Genomic DNA, 24,024 nt, shown 5'->3' with positions numbered 1-24,024 from the left:
GGTGGAGTGGGGGGGGGGGGGGGGCACCAATTGAGATGTCCCAGGGTCAAAGAGGATGCCAAAAGAGCCTTCTCACCTTTACATGACATAACTCTGGCAGAAATATCAGAAATATGTATTTGTGAAAATAAATCATTGCCGCATGACATTTTGTTGTTATATTTTGATATAATGTTCAAAAATAAAAGAACTTTCCCTCCCTCTAATGCTTCAAATGGTTTAGTCCTGCACCCTAATGTAAGATGTGTAATATCAAGCCCGCCCCTCCTCCCTCCAGTTGTCAAAAGTCTTTAAAAAAAGAAGTGGGGAAATAGAAAAAAAAAATAGAAGCCAGGGATTTGGATAAGGATTATCCTTGTGAGATCATCTTGTCCTGGGCATGACCAAGACACAAGGGGAGCCTGGAAGAGACCCTTACACTAACAATAAAAACTATTAAAAAAAACAGTTCTGATTAGGCCTATCTTTATTATTACAGGTGAAATAATATACCAACAGAACAACACAATGCATATTTGCTTTTCCAAAAAAAAAAAGCTTAATACAGACATTTTTTATGACCAACATGCATATATAACCTGTAAACATATGTAAATCATATTTTTTTTAATGCACAGAAGGACAAGTATTGACATGCTTTTATAAGTACAATACAACAACCAGGTTGGAGCATCTTGATATTCATGGTAGGGGGGCAAATGGAGCCTTTAACCCATGTTCCCTCCCCTATCAGCATGCGGTCTGTAATCCTGCATTACAATGTAACACTGGAGGATCCTTACGATTTATATCCTGTCTGATCTTCAAGGTAAAGTCATGAAAACAGCACCTAAATGTCCACTACATTGCTGCTGCTGCTGCTGCTGCTGCTGTGTGTGTGTGTGTGTGTGTGTGTGTGTGTGTGTGTGTGTGTGTGTGTGTGTGTGTGTGTGTGTGTGTGTAAATTGAGGGGAGTCTTGGCTAAGGTAAAATGAATACGTGTTGATGACTAGAAAACACAAGTAACTCACTATACGGTAGTATGAGTTGCACTGGGACTTTTTTGCCTTAGTCACCTTATATCAGATTATTTCATTTGTCCCTGTAGAATGCTCAGTTGGATTGTTTTTTATTTCACCCATCTTTCATAGTTACTGTGATTTTTTACTTTAGACTTTTAAATATGCGACGAGCTCAAAACTGGGTTCTTTGTTCTCTCTGCTACCTTGACATGTCTGCATTTTAGAGCAGGGACAAAAGAAAGGAAACAAATGTGTCTGAATATTTTTCACAAGAGCCTGCAGACTTTGCGAACCACTGCATGTTTTCAAAAACTGTTTATATAGTAGTTACATTTAATCAAGCAATGACGAGATTTGATTTTGTCTGTTGAGGCTACTGCTTCAGAACATTTGCAGGACAATATATTTAGGTTGTGGTTTGATGTGATACTGGGAACACAAAACCACAACTCTATACATAAATTATGAGAACACTTTTAAAGAGGGGAAATGCTGTCATACAAAATGATCAAATTAAAACACAACATGACTTTTCTGAACAGGTGCAGCAAATTCATATGAATCTGAGATATGCCGGGAATAATTTAACATCAGTAACCGAATGCTATGATTGCTCTGAACATCGGAAAATTCCACAGGCATCTTACATTTTACATGATTTTCTCAATTAGATGCTGCCAAAAATCTGGATTGCCTCAGGACACAAAAGTATACTGTGGATGATTAAAGTGTTTTTTTTTAAATAGTCTAATTTAAAGCTGCATCAATCAATTTTTGTCAACTACCAAGGGAGAAAAATGATAAAATAAGCTAGCATGTTCATGTTAACCACAGAAAATATTAGCATTACTATCTTGTTTGTTCTCCTTCGAGTTGTGAAGCATTTTTAAAAATTTAAAACTCCATTAATCAATTTTTGTCATCTAAAGGTGAGAAAAATGCTAAAATAAGTTAGCATGAAACATTCTCATTTCAAAACATTGGAGAATGAGCAATAGTCACATCCATGCTGCTTACATTTAAAATATTGATTTATAGCAGCTTCAAGTTAAGTTCAGTGTTACCTACACCAGACTGGCGGAACATGATTGGAACACATACTCAGTACACAGCAAACAGACACTATACCATTACTTATTTAACATTGTAGATCACTGTGAAACATAGAGAATACAACAGTGTTTGACATACATCGAGTAACAGTGAACACACATGCACCACAGACTCAAGTATAAGAAGTTCTGTCACTCACTGCTACATCTACTGTAGTTAATGCTGAAGTGTTCAGCTGTGTGAGGGTATTTTGCCTTAATATTGCTATTGACCTGTGCTTCTGATGGTATTACTCACTGCTTTTGTACAAGACTGCCTAGCGAAGCACTATTGTGCTAGTATTGTCGTAGCAGTGCCTATGCAAAGCTTATCATCATACAGGCAGTGGATTGCAGTCCAAACGCGTGTGTATGTGTGTTTAGATATGATTGTGTTTGTGTGCTTGTAGATCCTCTGCTAGCACTTCATAAATAAATTGTCCTCCTATACCAGCAGCCGAGGCAACAGGGACAATCTGAGTCCCACTGACCATCTCAGGAAAAGATGAAAGTTTTGACCCACGCTAGAATGAAAGTGTCCAAATTCAGAAGAGTGCTCTGTCTTCTTGATGCATGGAGATGAATGAAGATCTGCTGCCAATGCTCAGAACTGAAACAGCATAGGAAAACAATGTGTTTTCTTCGGGCGCTTTCACCAGACTTCAAAGGCGAGGACAAGTGGAAAAGCTGGATGCACTGTGGTATTTGAAAAATACTGACTTGCCCCAAGTAATGGATGTCAGACACTGGAGGTTTATCTGTCTTTTTGCATGAGGATATGAAGGCAGACTTAAATGTAATAAAGTGCCCTCTAATGTGGCAAACACTTGGGTGTGCAGATGGTCCAGAGAGAACATCCAAGTTCACCATCAGGAGTGTCAGGCAAGCAAATATTTACAAGATATCTAGCAGGTAAAGCTCTGAGAGTTTCCGTCCTTGGTGCTCCATCTATTGTGCTTATTTTAATCAAATACTGAGCAAACTATTGCAACATGCCGGAGCTCTTTTTGATGTCTCTGTCCCATCTCTCCATCAATAAAAATGAATAAAGTTCTGTTCAAGTCAGGACAGTTTTTGAAACACACTGCGGTGAGTTTACAGAAGGTTAATATGGACTTTGTGGGTCACAGGAGAGTTCACTGATTGGGATCACGTTCACCATTACATCGGACATACTTTGTTCTCTGGGATGGGGAGCTGGGCAAAGGAGCCATGGTCAGTGGGCGACTCGTCAGACCTGGGCGATGCTGTACCACCCACAGGGATACGGGCCGCAATGGCTGACATTTCTCCTGTGTGACTATCGGCAGTAATTCCAGGTCGCTCTGACGTCTGGTTCAGGTTGCTGTCTGGGATGGTGCCCATGCCGGTGAAGAGATGGATGAGGCACTTCCTGAACTGGACAGAAATTAAAAAAAAAAATTTAAATCAGCTGGATGGATTAAAATGATTTGAAAATGCAATGCGTAAAGGCCATTTTTATAAGACAAAAGAGTTTTTAAGTGACAAAATGACAGAAACTGTTAAATGTTATCAAACACGTTTATTATCAATTACAAAGATCGGTAGGGTGTTGTTTATGACAGAAAAAAGGAAAACATTGCTCTTTCAGAAATACTCACACCCATAACTGCAGTGACTTTAGTTGTTGTGCTGCCACTTCTAATAGTAGTAGTAGCAGTAGTAGTAGTAGGTGTTCTACTAATGGATTCTCAGGCCAAGAGAACTCAGCGGCCTACTGGACTTGCTGTTGAGACTGTACCAAGCAAGGACAATAGGGTACGCAAGGTGGAACTTAAAGTGGTTCAACAAGCCACTCCTAAAGCGTATTTGCAACCTATCCCAGAAGTTGTCCTACTTTTCCCAAAGGACCCTGTGTAGTGGTATAAAATATTACAACAGATGGGGGGCGTGCTACCTCTTCTAGTATGCACACTTTCACCTGAAGGTTGCAGTGGTATGTTAGAGGTTCGGCGTTGGATGTTATAAAAAGACAGACAACAGCTAACCTCTCAAAAGTTTCACCTTTCTAAAGAATTACAGAGATTATATGCCTGTAAGTATTGTTGATTGTCATCATTCGCTCTGCTTTGTGTGTTGCTGCATTGTTTGTGTTGAATGAAGCTGTTTGTTTAACGAGTTAAAAACGATTGTGGTAGCAATGCTAATTTCCGTTAGCTTCTCTATGGCGTTTTCCATAATGTGTTCGCATTAAGTTAGTAGACTTTGAGTGGGGCTAACACTGAAAGCAATACTTCTGTGTGAACAATACTTTGACCACTCTAAAAAATTGTACATTCAAACATATACCAAACTGACATTGCATGCTCAGGGAGGGCAGAATAGTTGTTTTGGGAACAAAAGCCTTTTACTGCCATTTTCTCACTAATAGAAACACAATCATTGGTTTCCACATTACTTTAAAACCAAAACCCCTAATTGAACTTTGCACAGCTCAAACAGCCAATCTGTTACGCCCTGGGGAGAAATCGTGGCTGTTGAACCTTGATGACCTGTCTGATTTAACACAAAAGTCCGCTGACTCTAAACACTAGTTCTATCCAAAGTGCCAAAAACACCTTTTTTTTCTGATGTCACAAAAACCCAAAAGCTGCAATAGCATTTTCGTCGATGGCTTTGTTTGCTGTGAGTACTCACACGTATGCTGTTAAACTACTCACTCTCCTACTTCCCTCCAACTTTTCTCCTCACATAATTTTTTAAAACATTCCTGCTGGAAGAATAAGGTCATAAGATCTCAATCTTAATGGTAAAATGAGCAGCTTGACACAAATTTAGCATGGCCATCCACTGCAGATAATTCAACCCGATTTATAAGGCAGGTGACTTAGTTTTTTTAAAATAAAAAACAAACAAACAAAAAACAGTTTAGTTCATTTATATATGTACAACAAAATAACGTGGGTTGGAGTCTATCACCCTCAGACTAGCCACAGTCATCGTTACTGGACACAAGAACTGAACATCTGTAATTAAGGGTATAGTTGCCAAAAGTACAAAGCACAGAATTTACTTGAGTCAAAGTTGTAAAATTGAATCTCTCACATCTATTTAAGTACTGGGGTAAAACAAAGTAAACAGTAAACTAACAAAGTACTTCTACTCAAATACTGCCCTTTGTTGATCAAAAGAGAAGCAGAACAAGCAGCGTTGTTAGGGCCTGAGCCCCTGCGCGTTGTCAACTTGTAGTTCAGGAGTTAGAAGCCAGAGTCTGATGCAGAGTGAGAGCAGAGCTGAGAGCCGGCCCTTTAAGAACCCCTCCCCCACTGCACTGTCTCTCATCTGTGCTGGTGTGGAGAGCAGAGGAGGATTAACAGAATTGTAGTGTGTAAAAGTGAAATAACTCAGCATACATTGGTCAAAAGTGACACATAATATCATATTTTTGTAGGGATGTTTGTCAGGAATGCAGTGGTGTGCTTTATAAAGCTGTGTGAGTTGTAGTGTACACGTGAGAAGCGTTTGTTTGAGAGTATGCACCATGAAAGGCCACGGCCTCCCCATTGGTTTCCATTGTAAGCGTGAAATGTGTCTGCCCGACTTTGAGGGCTTGTAAAATGGATACCGAGTGAGTTACTACAAAGTCTTTAAAAACATTTGAAGAGCAGAGTTGTGTGATTAATGTGTGTAAGTTTGGAAGCGATACCGTTAATGCTCTAGGAGGAGATAGATTTTGTTGGGGGGGTAAAAAAAGTCCTCATTTTGACAGTTTTGTCCAAATTGTGGACATTCAGTTGTAGATAGGTGAGGGGTCAGAGAGTATGAATTTTGCGTGTTGATGAGACGAGTCCAACGGTGTTGGTCCCATGTTTGTGGGACATTCGTGGGAGGAGTTACAGCGTGTCAAATTATCTTTAAATGATCTTGTAGTTGTGTGGCTCCGTAGGTGGCGCTATTGACTTTTTAGTTTTTTTAGTTTTTTTTAGATTAGTGAATGTGTAGCCAGACCGGACAATTGTGCCGAATTTCAGTGAATTTCATGCATGTTCAGGGGGTGAAATTAGATTATGCACGTTATGCGCATAATGCGCATATTGCGCGCGCTCACTGACAGCAAGAACAGTCTAGTACCAGGATTTGAATGGGTGTGTATGTGAAAACCGGCTCTGGGCCGTCTGGCCGAGCGGCCTCATGGGTGTTGGGGGGGGGGGGGGGGGGGGTGCTGGGACACTGTTTAGTGTGTGTTTTTAGTGCTGCTAATGTGTCTGAAGTACCTTCAGGCTCAGGCCCTAATTCCTGCCTCGTGATTGCAACTACTGGCCAATAAAAGTGTTTATATACAACACTGATGTCACACTGAAGCTGAATTATGACCTTTTGAACATAAAATGGCATCATTTTAATCCAAGTTTTGTCATAATAAATTTATGTAATCTTGTCTAATCTGTTGTGAGCATTGCAATCATTTAGCTGTGAAGTCACAATGACCTCTGACCCCCCTCTTGTGATGAACTCATCCTCGAGTGCAAGTGGATGTTTGTGCCAGATCTTTCAAAGAGTTCCTGAGTCACCACAATTAGAAGAATGTGACCTTTTCCAACCATCAACATATCTAATCAACTCAAGTGACGTACAAATAAGAGGTTTGTGCCAAAATTGAATAAAACCCTTCAACCATTTAGTTAGAACGGAACGGAGCAGACTGATAGAAGAACAGCCAGATAATATGGTACCTTACCTCCAAGGCTGTCACCAATGAGAACATAAAAAGAATATCAACCACTGGAAATTGCACCAAAATTCCCTGCACGATTTGTTCCATCTTTCAGAGAAAATCCTCTGAATGACTTGCTGTATCCAGCAGTTCTCCACCATGATGTTCTTTTTTCAGATTCAGTAAAGAATCAAGCCTAGGGCTGATTTTATGGGCTGGTACATCCTCCAGGGAGAACTCTGCATGACAGACGGATATGGTTCTGGACAGCTGGTCAGCAGTTTGCACTAGTCCTGCAAGTTGAAGTGTAAGAGGCACAAAAAAATGTCTGGAGTAACAATCTGACACACTCTGAGAACGGTCCCAATTGTGCTATAGAATCCAAAATGGCTGGTTGCAGGGGTTAGGACCTACAGATGTTGTCCAAAGGACAACTGGTGAACCATTAAAAGGGACTTGGGTGCCCAAGCCTCAGTGTCTCACATGGGGAGGCTTGCTCGTCTGGTCCGAACCAACTGAGATGCTACTTTTGCCCAAATTACAGGAGAAGTTACTGCTTTTGATGAAAGACAAGTATCAGAACACAGAATTTGCCGCAAACAGATCGGATTTGTTTTTTTGCTCTTCTACCAGCTGACTTCAAGAGTCATATAGTTTGTTGATCAGATTATCTGCCAAGTATTTTGTCTGCCCTTTTCCAGACAGTTTCTATGGGTGACTTCCCACTGATTTTGTGAAGAAATGAAAAAAAAACAAAAAAACCCCATCTGATTCATCAGGTTAGTGCAAATTAGAGGGAAACAAGAATTGAAGATATAATACTTCAAGCCCATTTGTGTTGGTCTGCTCGGTGGATTTCTAGGTCAGAGTCGTTGACTCTTTTGTAAAACACAGGTTTGGGATTTAACAGCACAGTAAATTTCTCTCTTAAGAGGATCTTCATGTTAAACTCTTCGAAAACACGTAATTCTCCTCCAGGAGTAGTGTCAACAATAATCTTTTACTGCTGCTTGAATGAGTCCCTTTCTCATCCCATGACGAGAGCACGAAGTCAAAGAATATCGCTGTCGTCTTTCTCAAGTGTGACTGAAGCAGTTGAATATCTTCTGATGGGAAATGTACTTTTGCTGTGCCCACACTTTAATTCTCCTACTTTCAATAAACTCCAGCTGGATTTGAAAGAGAAAGGATTATATTTTTTGTATATTTTTACCACAGGGATCAACATATTTTCCCTGTTACGGCTCAGCATCAATGGCAAAAAAATAGTTAAGTATTTTCCAAACAAATTAGTCAAATTTTACTTTTTTTTTTTTTTTTACAGGATTTTACTCCCTTAGAAAGTTCCTATTGATTAATGATGTAAATGAAAGCCTCAAGTTAAATGGGAAATACATATAATATGAGAGAGGGGAGCAGTAGTATAGATCATAAATAGACGAGCCTCGAATATCTTATCTATAACTTTAGAAACCTCCTGACGTAAGTGGCTCCCTCTTTATAAACGCGCAACATCAAGCAGATGTAGTCATGTATCATGGATCTCCCATGATTCTAGTTGACGTTCCCCTGTTATGTAACTAAGAGAGAGAGAGAGAGAGAGAGATATCACGCTCAAGCAATAGAGGTCAATTGACTTCTTTAAGTACTAGCACTTTGGCTCGAGCAGCAGGAGCTCTGCTCAAATCAGAATCTGCCTGCTAACCGTGCTATTTACATCCAGTCAATGTCTTAGCAGTGACATTGGCTGACCCATTTAAACACAGAAGTAGGTCAGTCAGACCAAATGGGGCTCCCAGACATGGAATTTTGATCTGTTTGTGAAATTGAGATAAAAATGTGGAATTAGGGTTTGTTTATCCTCATGGACATCTGTAAATCTAGTTCATCAACGCTAAAAATTACATCGTCCAAAATGATCATTAAGGTAAAACCAAAAATCTGAATGCAGCTCTAAATGAACATTAAAAGAAACCCTCATGATGGAAGGATTCCACAAGGTAAACGGGTTATGTATGAGCACTGGCCAGAGAGTGCCAATCAACATTATGAACAACCCTCATTTGTTTATTCTGAGCTTTTTGAAGCTTGTCTTTTTCTTTGTCTATTGTTGTTTTTTTCCATTTTGTTTTTTGTAGTTATAGCACTATACCAGGCTATGCAAGCACTCCTACTACGACCATATTCTGTTTGAGGTGATCAGAAAAGACATGGTAGTGTCTCATTCAGGGTATTTTCCTTCAATGGATTCATAAACACATTTCGGGTCGATGTGGGTAGAACCACAAAACCACTGCTGCCCCCTGACATTCACAGATTTAGTTTGACTTTTCAGGCACACTAGGCCTGTCCAGAAGATTTATCCTGTCTATGGTGTGGAAACGTGGACTGGATGTCGTGCGTTGAGAAACTGAATATGATCTCTTCTTACCGATCATAAACTCAGTCGTATTTACCCAAATAGTGTGTGTCTCAATCATATGGGATCTAACTGGATGTCACAATTATATTCAATTTCAGACTGATCTTCAGCATTGGCCTTTCAAACATCACAAGCAAAATAGAATTACAGTATGTATTTTTCAACAGAGCCACAAGATAGTGTGGACAATTGTACCCTCTGTAGAGCACAATTCATTTATTCATACATCATGCATTATTAAGAGACAGGCTGAGTCCCAACAACAACAGAAGAAACATCTCAGTATTCTGGAGCAGCTTTTATCCACTGCATAAAGCGTCTCAGCTCTGGCGAAGGAAGACATTTAGCTGGCAATCAATACACTTCAATAGCCAGCTACACACAGCACTAAAAAATACTTAAATATACCAAAGAGATGGGATCAAAATATGATGGCTGGAATGTATGAGCAGAAATGAAAAGTTACCTGTTTGTTCATGAAGACGTAAATGATTGGGTTGTAAACGGCAGCTGTCTTGGAGAAGAAGGCAGGAATAGCTGCCAGTCTGGGGTCCAGTTCAATGGTTGGATAAGCAGTGACCAGTATGGAAAAGGCTGCGTACGGTGTCCATCCCACCATGAATGCCACAATCATCACCACTACCATACGGGTCACCTGCCGCTCTGGCTTCTTGGCGTTGGCGAGACGGCCATGAGATACCTGGAGGAAGATGAAACTCATCATACGTCATGTACTGCACATATGTTCGTATACAAAAGAAGAGGAAAAATGATAGCGAATGGAAGGAATATGGCAGACACCCAGCTGCAGACTGGCCTAATGTCTGAAGACAAAAAGCATCAGCTCATCAAGTTTTTTTTTGTCAAATGAGGTATAGCAACAATTAGCTTCATTCTCTGTTTTATCTACATAGCGCTAGACCACCAATGACAAAAAATACTGAATTTAGCTGAAATGAGTCTTTTTTTATTGGTATTTTTGGAATATTCCATGCACATTTTGCATTGCACTCTTAACATTGTCAGGAAATCTACTCAGATGGAAGTGCTAAGACCAAAGATGTCATTTTGTATTCCATCCATTGCTTGATTCCTTGACATGACCTGCAGCCTGTAACCACCCTAAATGCAACTGGACAGGTTCGGGAGGGTTGTGCTACGGTTCACCGACTTGAACTAAATAGTATCAAAGATAATTCAAGAAAAGTAATGATAAAATTGTGTTTGTTTTATTGAGTTCGACTCATTAACATGAATAAATAATGGTGAAACTCAACTACAAAACTTAATGAATACAGACATCAAGAACAGATGAATCACGGAATCGTTTGATGATTAAGAAAACGATGCACATCACATGTTACGGTCTTCACTGTCAGCTGATCTCAACCCAGTTAAACACACATGGACCAACATACAAGACGGAGGGAATATCACATGGAAAAATATCTTCAGTATGTTGACATTCAGTTCATTGTATTGATCCAGGTTAAAAAATATGGATAATACATCAGTATATTTCCCTGACATTTCACCATATTTTGTGAGGTACGCCAATGACACATAAGCTGAAAACTGGCACAGCAAGCTCCTTTGATAGTGTACAGGGCGTCTGTGCAACGAGCACAAAACAGCCATCATTACAGACGGATCCGTTGTCAAAATGTTTGTAAGCAAGAGAGAGAGAGATTTCAATGCTTGCAGTAATTAAATAGTTTCTTACCTATTTCAAATTGTTAAAACAATAGAACATCAATAAAGTGAAATCAATGATGGGCTGCCACAAAGAAAAGGAAAAAAAAATCAATGTATAGGAAACACTGGGTTATCTGATACATTGACCTCAGGAGAGACACAAAGAAGGAGAAGAAACCTAGTTTTATACATCTGGCACTTGGGAACTAGAACTGAACCATGCAAGCAGTGATGAGTGAAACCCCTTAATGTTTAGATTTTGTATAAAGAAGCAAACTAATCTGTGCTCTGTGGCATAAACGTCACCTCCTGCATCCACTAGGTGGCGCTTAAAAACAACACACAAAATTATATGTTGCTGTACTTCATGTGAGGACAACAGTGCCATTACACTTCCTGTAACCACTAGGTGGCGTAACTGTAACTTTAATTCAGCTTGTAGATGTCTTCAGGCTTCTTCTCATCAAATGTATGAAGAGTGGAAAAGAGAAGTTCATCAAAATAGAGATGGAAAATAGGATCTGGAATATCGTGTGACATTATTCAGATGGGCTGGCTTCCTTTAGAGTTCAAATATTGGAACAATGGTGCCGAGCGCTGATCGTGGACATGTACCACACAAAATAAATTGGTTTGGAACACATTTTATTTGAATGTATTTGTATATATATTTTGAAGTACCAGTAAATGTAAATTGCACAGAATGGAACAATGAACATAGTGCCAGCAACGATAAGGATAGTAATATTCAAGAAAACAGTCTCTGCTCTAGAAACCAGTATTGGCCGATGTATATTAGCACTGGATTGGGGTTGGAAAAATGTGGACCAGTGGGTCTCATTTTTTTTCCTGTTACCACCAGGTGTCGCTATGACTAATCTGCCCTAAAACTGAATGTGTTACTCCCTTCCACCAAGTTTGGTGAAAATCTGCTTTGTTGTTTTTGTGGAATCCTGTTGATGGACAAAAGCCACTGAAAATGGAAGTATATGCTTTTTATCTAGAGAGAAATGTAAGTCTTACAATCTTCTTGTGATGTAATGATGACGGGCTCTTATGATGGTCTGGCACACACCACATATATTTATACATATATATATACACACATAAATATACACACATAAGTATATATCTATATCGATATATATTTTGTAGGAATGAGTGGTAAATCTGTAATGATTTCTCAAGTGCTTTCATAAAAGAATATGTCACACTGACCTTCCTGAGCTTCCGCAGGAGCTTTCCATAGCAGAAGAAGATCACTCCCAGAGGCAAAATGAAGCAGGTGGCGAAGAAAGTGATGATGTAGGTGTGATCTACGATGTTGGATGAATACCTGTTGAGAGGTGGACGACACACTTTAACTGAAGCTGTGTTTAGTCAGAGCATAAACTGGCAACAATGATACACTCATAGAACTGAGCATTACAGTTTTATCCAATTATTGCTCCTGAAATATACATGCATGTAACAAATTTGTTCAATCAAACTGAACCCCAATGTCCCTTTAAGAACAAAATGGTTAGAATTCCCATAATTTCTCGGCTCCAACACTTCTGTGAAATGTCATTTTGACATTCAGAGGCTTTTATCTGTTGGGAGAGAGACAGTTTTGCACCTCATTTGAGCTTCGGTTAAAATGGAAATTTCACAGCTGAGACAAATCTCTGTGACACAATTAGGGGCCCTCAGGCTACTAATTTAGCCTAATTATGTTATTTCCATGAGAATACCTACTATCATCAAATGAAGCAAGCTCCAGTTTAATTTGTAAGGAAGTACCTGGCAGGCAGAGTGTGTATGTGTTTGCACGTGTGTCTGGTGAAGTATTTGTACATGCACAGCTCTTCAGCCAGGGAAGTGAGTACTTGTTTGTGATCCTTATTCATTTATATGCAGAATTACAGGTCGTGACTCACGCGTGCGCGCGCACACACGCACACACACACACACACACACACACACACACACACAAACAGAGTAAAGCTCTGCTGAGTTTGTGAGTCACTGTTGCAAACAAACAAATCAGTTTGATAAGCTCATAGCACACTTTACACTAATACACAGTACAGTCGTGCAGGATTTGCAAAGTACATCTGCACTAAATAACTTCTAATGGGGTGTGCTTCTAGACATGCTGGACCCCTTGATAGCAGCTCACTCTGAGCCTTGAGAGAGTAACTATCAGTAATCCCCCCTATGTTCAGAGGTCCATGCGAATCATTCACACTTCTCGCCTACATGGGGAATCATGCTAATTTTTGTTCTAATCGCACCCATGCCGACACGGGCAAACGTGGTAATTTTCATTCTAATCGCACCCATACATACGTTCACCCTTTGGATGTGCTCACATGTCTCCACCTGAACCTGCCACTTCTGCCCTCTTTAATTTTACTGAAACTAAATCAGCTCTTGTTGTTGACCTCATGGCCCTTGGATTTTTTTCCCCCCACAGTCACAAATTTTAAACAATTTGGAGGTCTTTAAACTATGGATGTGTAGCAGAAGGATGGGGAAAAAACAATGTGATTTGTTAAGCTTGTGTTGTTGGAGTTAGATCTAGTAAATCAGACTTGTGATAATAACTGAAGTATTCTATATTACATCATTTAACATTTAGCTTTGGAAACATCTTCAAAATGGCTTCTACTACATATATAATAGTATATTTGCAAACAGTACAACAGGGTGAGCCATTCAGGCAAAAGGCGGGAGAAGCTTATACCTTTACACACATTCACACACACACACACACACACACACACACACACACACACACACACACACACACACACACATCCACACCAGCATGCACACACTTTTTTTTAAATCTGTTTTATAAAGCTGACAGGTCTGGTTCACAATTCAAACAGATGAAGAGTTGCCTGCTTTTGTGTCACGTTCACAAATGCATTGGAAAGAAGACAAAGATTTTGCCAAAAAAAGCAACAGAATGTAGCATTTTGGGCTTGTAGACAATCTTTGGTAGCAATAGAAAAAGCAGCATGGAGGACAGCAACGGTGTGAAGGAGGGGAAAAGCTTTCGTTACCTCTACGTATATTGCTGATAATATGCTTCAACCACGGGCCAGCTGCAAAATACCTCATTAGCCCCACTTTTGTGTTCCCATCTATGGCAATCAGGGCCAAGCTGATAAATGCTCTATCTAATACAGGGTGATTTAATCCAGGAGGAATACCGCTTCAACTACTCTCCAGTGCAGAAATAAAACAGGTGTTCGCACATGTTAGTAGGTATTTTGGCCAATGGGAAAGAAGCTCTGGATGCACTCCATATACTGTTAATGCAAAGAGATTTACCTGGTGGTGATGAGCATATTGAGTGTTGTGAGAACTCGTTTGTTGAGGAATTAATTGTGCGATTTTTTAAAGTGCTGCACTGTAGGTTTAAGTCTGCTGTGTTTAAGTCTGGTATAAAAAGACACTTTTCATTTCAGTGGCACTGTCATAGATGGGGCCTAAGTGGGCTCAGACAAAACAAAAATGAGGAATTCATTATGAAGCTAGGCTTAATTTTTTCTTCACTAACAATGGTTTCATGCTTCGTTTAGTAGAACTAGATCAAAACAACTCTAAGTCAAATTACTACGGAAACTGAAACTAATTTCTCAAAAGACTAAAACCAAATTAAAATCCATTTCCATCCTAATAGATCACTTTCATTTGACATGGCTCACATTTAACTTCTTCATTTGTTTCCTCACATGAGTCATCATTTACACTCCTGGCTATACTTTCATCGCATAAAAGTAAAATGAAGCAGCAGGCCCGTCTGCCAAAAATATAATTAAAATTGGAAACTACTGGAGAATGCTTGGCTCAGACGTTGAGTGGCTGTCAAGCAACCTAAAGGTCGCGAGTTCGACCCTCACTTGCCCCTCAAAGTTTCCTTGAGCAAGATACTGAACCGCTAATTGCTCCTGATGGCCCTGTGATGGACTGGCGATCTGTCCAGGGTGTAGAAAATGGATGGATGGATGGACGACTGGAGAATGCAGAGCTGCACATCTGCCTAACAAACACCCAATGTGTTTCATCCAACATTTCAGCACCAGAACAATTATTGTCAAATTTACACAATAATTGTGTCTCCATTTCACTTCACTCATTTGAATTTCAAGAAAATTCTAAAATGTCGAAAGAAGATAGAACGAACAAAACAGACTGCATAATCCCACCAGAAGATGGCAGTATAGGCAATGGCTGAGGATGTAACGGAGTAGAAAAAAACGAGCTGTTTCACAGAATTACCTTGAATTATTTGCAATCGTTCAAGAGAACCAGCTCGTATCAAACATGTTGCATGTTCTCCAGAGACAACGACAGAGAAGACGACAGCTGCAGAAACAGCTGGTCAGCCACGTGAGATCCAGACGCACAACATCAGAGAAACTGAGTTTCCATCCCTCAGATTGCTAAATTAACCTTGTTTGAAAAAGATTAACAACTGCACTAAATAAAACAAACCATCTTTTGTGAAATTAAAGGAGTTTTTTTTTTTTCAATTTTGCCATTTCCATCAATCTTTTTCAGTACTCAAAATGCATATCAAAATACATCCATGAAAACCTAACTGGTGACCCTCTCAAAAGCTTGAATTATACTGCATTGAGTCCTGATTTATGGTGGGACTATACATAGCCACATACCCTGCAGAGTACCCTGTAACATACTATACACCTGCACCTCCCTAGAAATGTAATGTTACCTATTATGTGATGCAAACGGCAACAGCAGTGACTAGTCCACTTCGTGACATTGCATTTCCTCCTAAGCCTTTCCACATAAATACCTTTGCAGGTCTGAGCTCTTTTTAAGTGCTCCATTTATTTCTGGAAATGTAACTTTCAGTCCACATTCATTTGCTCCAACTCCAAAGAGGATCAGCAAAGCACCATTTAAGTTAATTTGAAGCCAGACTCTGCTACATCAGCTGAATGCTCAGCTACGGTGTAGCTCACGTGCTAAGGATATGGTGAAGGCTCCACATATTCCAAACATCCAAATATAAATGAAACTTAGGTCATGTTCTGTTGTTCAGGATTCCTCCTGGACCAGAGACTGATGCAGCTGCCGGAACATGGGAGGAGAGTGAACTGCTTGCACTTGGTTGGTATTAAAAGTTTGATGGTTGATATAATTAAAAACCTACATGAAGGAAAACTGCTTCACAGATTGTATGCCAACTGTCATTTCCCTAACACTTCACCAGCACTATCACATAAAACCTCTCTTTTAAGCTGAACATCCAAATGCATCCAATGATAAAAAAGTTGCACATAAATGAGGCTTTTAAAATGCATACTGACTCTGCATGTAGGAGCATTCTGGACTTCTCACTCCTGCACAGCTCAAGCTCCTGCTGTTAACCAAATGTTTTCTGACAGATCTCAAGCTGGGTGCAGTCAGAGGTGGATGGGGTCATCTGTATGTTGGTGTCTCCATAAGGTAATTTTTTTTAATTGGATTGTCTGGACCATCCCAACCCCCACGCTTCATCTGAGCAATAGTTTCCTTACAGGGCTCGAGGCGGAGACTCAGCCCCCGATGTGCACGTCTTTGATCACAGCAGCTAAACAGCATTAACCAGATGGCCCCCGGAGGGCCAAGGTCAGCATGGACTTCCTCTTGACTTTAACCATGAGAACGTTCACAACGGTTGCTCTTAAGGCTGAAGCAGCAATGTTGATGTAAGCCAGTGGGTTGATTGTCAAACATTTTATCATGCTGAACTGTTTGTGTTCTAAGTGTCTGGTTATATCACATAACCAGGTTATATCCCAGCCAAAGGTCAGGGGTCACCAGTAGATTTTCACGTGGAATTAAAGACTGAATGTTACAATCCCTGAGTCTGTATTGATATCAGACTTTGTTTTTGATACCATTCATTGTTTTTTTCAGCAATATATAGCAGTTCCTGGTATGGATGTGCCAATGTGATAACTGATATTGGTACTGACCCAATACTGGCTCATCTCACTGATTGGATATTTGAAATATGCATACAAATATGATCAAATTAGCCCAAATTCCAACAGAAACATAACCGAGCAACATTCTGCTACATGCTGTACAGTTAGAAGAGTCTGATGTAACACAGACAGAAAACATTTGTTAAGTGTATAACACAATCCAATTGCCTGTTTTTACTTCTTTATGAAAGTAGGGAATATTGTGGAATATTTTTGTTCACATTTAACATTTTCAGAGATCGAAAGAGACTATATTGGATCGGTAGCATACATGGAAATAGTGGTACTTTGCCATTCCTAGACTCAAGTCTATGTATACACAACAGTAGTTTTTATTGCTAGTGGACTTTCATTCAGTCCACACACACTGATTAAGGGTTAGATATTCATTGTCCCAAAATGAGCCAAAAGTAACCTGGATGATTAAATTGCTAATTCTGTTTTTGATTATTTGAAGTGAAGGAATGATTTTTCATGCCAATACCAGAACACCTGTGTCCGTGTGTGTGTGTGTGTGTGTGTGTGTGTGTGTGTGTGTGTGTGTGTGTGTGTGTGTGTGCAGGCATTAGATAGCATCCATGACTCACAGTCATCACCATTTCCAAGCAAAACAATAAAGCAATCCTTTCTCTGCATCAGTGCACTCTGACAGCTAAATAAACAACTGCAGCCTCCAGAATTAAAGGGTCACTTCATACAAACCTTTTTTTTCATGACAGTGATTTTGTACGATGAAGTTTTGATTCTTAGAGATATTGCGCTCTGAAACTGGGCTGCCAAAGAAGAACTGAATAGAATTTAATTTTTAAGGCTCAAAGCATAACAGTAAGATCTGAAAATATAAGTAAAGCAGCAACACATCTCTAAGAAACAAAGGTGAAGTTCTTCTGGATAATCCACAACCTTCACTGTCATATGGACAGTTTCTCAAAAAAATTTCACCATAGACAATCTTTCAGTGAGGACTGATCATGAAAATATAAAGCCCAAGTGTGAACATAGATGACAGAGGGACATTTCTCACCAGTCCGGCTCACAGGTGGTTCCAATCTTGCTTACAGTGTATCTGTTCCAGCCTAACACTGGAGGAAAGGTCCAGATGAAGGAGAAGGTCCAGACAAACAGCAGACCTAGGATGGCGTGCTTCGCTTGCAGCCTTATGTTCCCCAGAGGCCTGCAGATCACGAAGAACCGTTCGAAGGAAAGAACAGCCAGCGACCAGAGGGCCACGATCCCTGAGGCAAACAGCAGGAGGTCAGTCTGCTGCTCATAGAAGATTACAAAACCCCACCAAATCCTAGAATTTATTTTTAATATCTATGAAAATCTGTGCTTTTCATTTGATAACCGAGAATGACAAAATTATGTTGCAATTTTTGAGTGCAGAATGTGATCTCTTTTAAATTGCTTCCCTCGATCATTAGATCTCATGATATCTCAGCATTTGGAACTGGCCTGGTTCATACTCCGTGCAGCTATTCCTTCATATTTGGCAAATTATCCCAATTCTATAATGCTCAGAGTTAAAAGTAGAGGAACTGTCACTAGAAATAGTTTAAATATCCAGGAGGGTGTATTAGGCTGTCTCCTAATGGCCTTGAAAAAAAAAAAGAAGCACACTTTAATTATGGTAATAACTCACTCTCACCAACCGGGTAATTACCAATCTCTGCAGCCAGGTACTATCAGTGTCAGCTGAGTACGCTCATTGGAAGAGACAAAAGAGAGCGGCAGAGACCAGGATGTTCAATTATACCTCACACGTTTAAACAAGAGTCGCTGAAAAGGTTGGCTAATGAAACTGACTCGAGTACGTCAGTGCTCTTTTTCTACCCTCTAGAGTAGACCTGAGACGGTGTGGAGGGACAGTGCACATCTAGAAGCACATCGCTTTATCTAGGCAGTCGCACAGACGTTAAGATAATTCTGAGCAGAATATTAAAAGTAGCATCCGTCCTACTGCCAAGACACAGAGGAGGCACCATGTCAGAGCTTACAATTACACGAACGCTCTTTTTTTTCTCAAAAAAAAAATCCTCCAGATTTGAAAAGGGTTAAAAAATTTAAAAAAAATGTAAAAATCACGATTGGATTTTTCCCAAATTTTGCATTTTCCAATTAAGAGAGCAATATGTCAGTCTCAGTTGGGTTTCAGGAGCGTTCTCGCAGCATATTTAAAATGTGTGCTTCAAGCCAAGGTGTTTACAGCTGTTTTTGACCATACAGCACATGACCTCCAGCCTGTTTTGACAGTCAGATGCAAAAATGCGCTAGCTTAATGCCATCCTGTAGAGGTCGTTAGCCGCAAGGTTGTAAACTGCTGTAAAAGTGAGGGATGGGCGATTCGATATCCAACAAGCAGCTCGTAATAACATGACATGATTTCTTGAAAAGCTTGGGTGGCTGCATCACCCCCGAGTATTTTCACTACATTGCTAATTAGCAAACGTCAAAACAGCCCAGACGTGTCCAGCTGAGCTGTGTCGCGCGACCGGAAATGTGGCAGCCAAGAAGATATGTTTGGTTTTAGTTTAATATGAGAGTAAAAATCTGAAGCTTGTTTTGGAAAAGTCATGATGTGTTTGAGAAGCTGAAGAAATCTTAAAATTAAAATGGTAAATGGACTCAATTTATATAGCGCTTTTCTACCTTAGCGGCACTCAAAGCGCTTTACAGTGTCATCTCATTCACCCATTCACAATTACACTGATGGTGGAGGCTACCATGCAAGGCGCCAACCTACTCATCAGGAGCAATTATGGGTTCAGTATCTTGCTCAAGGACACTTCGACATGGTCACCGGGATCGGGGATCGAACCAGCAACCCTTCGGTTGCTAGACGGCCACTCTACCCCTGAGCCATGCTGCCCAAAAAATTCAAACATGCGCATGATTTATTTTGTTGGCATTTTACCTTGTTCATATATATCTTGAATTTTAGTTTTATGAACTTAATAATATTTCTGTCCAATTTTGGTCTGCATTTCTTAACTTGTAATATTTACATGATTAATTTCCAGAATATGTAGGGAACTTGCCCTCAAAGGTTATGATTATTTTTTCACATACCCATTTAAGAGAAGTATCTTTATCAGTTTTGGTATCATAATCAAATTGAGAACGTTGTAAGACCAAATTTATGACCAACCTTGAAAAAAAACCCTCAAGAATATTTTGTATCCCTACATGAACAAAAATCGCTCCTGAAGGCAAAGCATCTTAATCTGAAAAAGGCCAAATTCAGGCCTTTAAAGATGATATTGACTATTCATCATCATGGTTCCTTGCTGGTCATTTATTACGTCAGCCAGGTGCTTTAGTCAGAGCCTCTCGTCCTGGTGCTGCAGCTAATCTTTGACCAGAGTTATTTTTGTCAAGACTCTGAACAATGTTACAAGTCAGAGGTGGAGTCTTCTGGTCATAATACACACCATACCTGAATCAGCGTGGGGTGTTTTCACGCTCCGGTTACCCCCCCGCTTGAAATGGTTCAACTTTACACCTTATTCTAGATGTGCACCCCTCGTAAAGTAACACTGCTGGATGCTGTGTAATTAAGACACCTTGTGACTGACCTGTTTGTCCATCACCAAAATGGGATTCAGGTGACTACAAACTTAAGTCTAAATCAATTACATATTCACTCTCCTGGTATCCACTCAGGGAGCCTTGTAATTGGTCTTAAACAGGCTTTCAGTAGAGACCTCAGACCAATCCAGTGAGAAAATTGAATGATATTGATGGTTGTGGTGGTGCCTTGTAACCTACTTATGACAAGTCATGCACCAAGTGAGCATGTGCTAACATCTGCTGGGAGTGTGGCTTTACACCATTATGTTTCGGATCCTCCAGTCTGTATTCATTCATATTGATCCAGAGCAGCAAATATGATTCAGGTTTTGTTTCTTGAAAAATCTGCAACATTAAGTCTCCACCATGATCTCATTCACAACAGTGCATTTATGGCAGCTGTTTCCTGCAGTAGGTGAGCTTATGCGTTTGTGTGTGTGTGTGTGTGTGTGTGTGTGTGTGTGTGTGTGTGTGTGTGTGTGTGTGTGTGTGTGTGTGGAGGGGGGGGGGGTCTTCAAAGTTCATCAAGATTTGAATTCCTTCATCCCAATCCTCAGATCTGGTTTGAACTCACCATGTGCTGCATTAAATGGACCGGGCTTTAAAAAAAAGGAGCAGGTTGAAGGTGATATGCACTTCCAAAATTAATTTCTAGAGCTGATCGAATCTTTATCAACACATTACAACATCTGTAAAAATCCCTCTAATGTTAAGAAACGTGTTTGCTCGCCTGTGATATCGAATTATCTGACGGTATTAATTTCCTCACAGGTAATATCTTGTTAATTCCTTGCAGTGTAATTCTGGTTACTGTGGCCATTTATTTATTTTTATATTCTTTGTAATATCAACCGTAAACAACTTAAATGACACTTTTACTCGACCTTCCTACCAGATTTGCCAGATGTGCAAACAGCTGTTTTAAGATTGAGATTGCGCAACGTAAAGCCGTTTTCGTAATATTTACATCACAACCCGCTCCGACACTGACACCTACAGTTTCGGGAGATAGACTACACTCACGCGCAGCCGTGCGATGCCGGAAAGAAAGTGAAGAAAAGACACCTACCGAAAAAAGTAACAGCAAACCCCTCCAAGATGCAAGCCCAATGCCCAAGGAAGAAATAGCCCCTGGCGTTTGTCAGGAAACTTATAAGTCCACCGGTGAGGGAGACAAGAAAGTCAGCTATGGCCAAATTGACTATGATGTAGTTCAAAGGCTGTCTGAGTTGTTTGAATCTAAAAGTGACGTACATGACCAGGAAATTTTCGCTCAGAGACAGCGAGGTGACTACAAACATAAGCACGGCCAGGATGGTGAAGTTCCATGGTGCGATGTTTTTGATGGGTCCGTTGAAGGGATCATCGGTGTAGGAGAGTTCGGCTGCCACGGTGTAGGACACAGCGTTCACTGACAGGCTTAAAGTATCCATTGTCCATGCCCGGGGTGCAGCCAAGTGTGCGGGTCAGCCTAACTGAGTGAAAATCCAGCTGGTTCTCTTTATGTCATGGCAACTTCATTTAAAGTGGCTCCCTCCTGGACAGCCGCGTTCTGCTGTGACGCGCACTAGCTGCGCAGTGGAGGAGCATCCTCCGCGCCCCGGGACGCTCCTTCAACAAACTTCAGCTTCTGGAATCCGCGCTGCCCGTGGCACATGGTGGAGCGCCGGCGGAGAGAGGATCCCGCTGCAGCTGTTAGGGAGCTAGGCTACATGTGAGGGCGGAGGTGATGCCTTGAGAAGCGCTTGCAACTTGAGTGACCGCTCAATGACATCTGGGAAGCTCTTATATAGGCGGCTGCGTCTGCGCTGCTGCGCTCCAGCTGAGGGAACCACCACGTGCGCCTCTCTGAGCGCTCTGGACACCGGCGACAATAAAGTCTCAACTTGACGCGCACTGACCTCGGCGCCTTCGAGGGGTGATCGTTCGACTGCCCCTTCAGCCAATTATCACTTCATAATGAGGTCTGTCTCTGATTTTTGGCGCCTCTCATAAAGTTCTACTGCGCACATCATTAAATCATCCACTCCTGTAACGTGGCTCACTTTGCTCGTGTAATTTTTGAAGGAAGTAATTTAGTTGGCCAAATCACTTTTGTGTTACTCCGCCGAAGATGCATGAGCAACTTGTATGGTGCAGAATGCTAATATATAGTATTAAACTTGTCAAATATCATCACTTTTAACTAATAAGAACACTTTGTGCTAATCCCTGCATATTTAGATCTATGCTGCTGCTGATAAACGTGCATGTGTACAAATTTAATAACTCAAAAAGAAGGAAAAATAAACATAATTTAAAGCTAAAGAGAGGGATAAAAGAATTCTACCCTGAAAGCAGTTTAGAAACAACTTGACTGTGGTGACGCTGAAGTCCTGTGAGCAGGCTCGTCGCTTTGGACAAAAGCGTCTGCTAAATGAAATTGTAGGCAGCTATAGCATAACGTTAGCTTTTGTATTTTTAACAAGTGCAGTGATGTTTCAAAAACCATAAAAAGTTGTGCTTATTGGTGAAGAGCTTGCTGAACAAAATTCGTAAATCTCATCAATTTTTGCTTGCCACAGCATTAATCCAGCATAATATTCCCACTGGCCTTGGTTGAGGGAACAGTGGTGATTCTAACTTCAGGGTTGGCTGATGAAAATACATCATCCCTGTAGCATCTTATTTTAGTTCTCACAAAACCAACAGTAATGAAAACTAGCCCAAACCACGAAAATACTGGGTACAAGTCTCTAGAGGGTCTTCTCCTAGCAACCATTAATTCAACCTAGACACAAGTGTAATTACCACTAACTATGACCCAGTTCTATGTAAGTGGACAAAGGCTGTAGTACTGTGCATGCTAGCTCGTTGGAATGGCTATGGCACAAAACAGAACGGTACCCCCAAATAAATTAATCGGTTACATCTGTGTTTACCCTGCTATAGCTGCTGAAAAAAGGGCCAATGCATGACATTTTGAGTTCGGGAGATTGTTATGCAAGCATGCATAAAGAGACATGTTCGGTGTTTGATGATGTTCCATCCCTTACACAGATAATCATAGAGATGTTTGTAACACATAGGAAGACAAAATAGATGTGCTCATTTGATTTCTAGCTCCACAGCAGTTACAGTGGTGTGTCATGGTCAACTCTGATAATCAGGTGCAGCAGTAGGCTGGTTATTCATCTCTTGAAGACAGACACTAAAACCAAATAGTACATTATGTGTAATTAGATGCATTTCAGTTTGGGGTCAATTATCATGGACTGATCAATTCCACCCTTTTCTGCAATTATTTGCTTTTCAGTAGAAAACAGTGACTTCTCTGCTGCTCTCCCTTGGCTACTAAATGTGTGGTTTTATCGTTTGAGTTGCACCACCGCCTCCACCACACACACACACACACACACACACACACACACACACACACACACACACACACACACACACACACACACACATCACCAAAAGCACTTGCTCACTAATCACCTAATGAGCTTACAAAGGACACTTTGCCGCAAAGCATTCCTCATTTTGTGTAATATCTTCTAAAACAAGCACATTAGAAATTGGTCATTTATTACAT

The 24,024-nt window shown here is 40.5% G+C and overlaps 1 protein-coding gene across 1 annotated transcript; it reads right to left on the bottom strand.

Moving 5' to 3' along the window:
• Nucleotides 1-486: 486 nt before the first annotated feature.
• Nucleotides 487-22,171, bottom strand: valopa (vertebrate ancient long opsin a). Its single transcript, XM_086179758.1, has 5 exons — nucleotides 21,520-22,171; nucleotides 17,905-18,115; nucleotides 12,103-12,220; nucleotides 9,656-9,889; nucleotides 487-3,490 (listed from the first exon to the last, which is right to left on the bottom strand). The coding sequence occupies exons 1-5, from the start codon at nucleotides 21,881-21,883 to the stop codon at nucleotides 3,254-3,256; spliced, it is 1,164 nt and encodes a 387-aa protein (XP_086035884.1). The 5' UTR covers nucleotides 21,884-22,171; the 3' UTR covers nucleotides 487-3,253.
• Nucleotides 22,172-24,024: the final 1,853 nt, after the last annotated feature.

The sequence above is a fragment of the Aulostomus chinensis genome, chromosome 16, assembly GCF_037954235.1.
Source record: "Aulostomus chinensis isolate RoL2024-O1b breed Wild chromosome 16, RoL_Achi_v1.0, whole genome shotgun sequence".
NCBI lineage: Eukaryota > Metazoa > Chordata > Actinopteri > Syngnathiformes > Aulostomidae > Aulostomus > Aulostomus chinensis.
Note: the sequence above shows the minus strand (reverse complement) of the source record. Positions and strands in the feature narration are given on the sequence as shown.

What these genes read in the sequence shown, in the direction of transcription:
- valopa (XM_086179758.1), bottom strand. Translation starts at nt 21,883, where the DNA reads ATGGATACTTTAAGCCTGTCAGTGAACGCTGTGTCCTACACCGTGGCA. An exon ending in ACCACCTGTGAGCCGGACTG is followed by an intron (nt 12,221 to 17,904) that starts GTGAGAAATGTC and finishes ACCTCTCAACAG; the next exon opens with GTATTCATCCAACATCGTAG. An exon ending in TCCTGCGGAAGCTCAGGAAG is followed by an intron (nt 9,890 to 12,102) that starts GTCAGTGTGACA and finishes ATCTTCCTCCAG; the next exon opens with GTATCTCATGGCCGTCTCGC.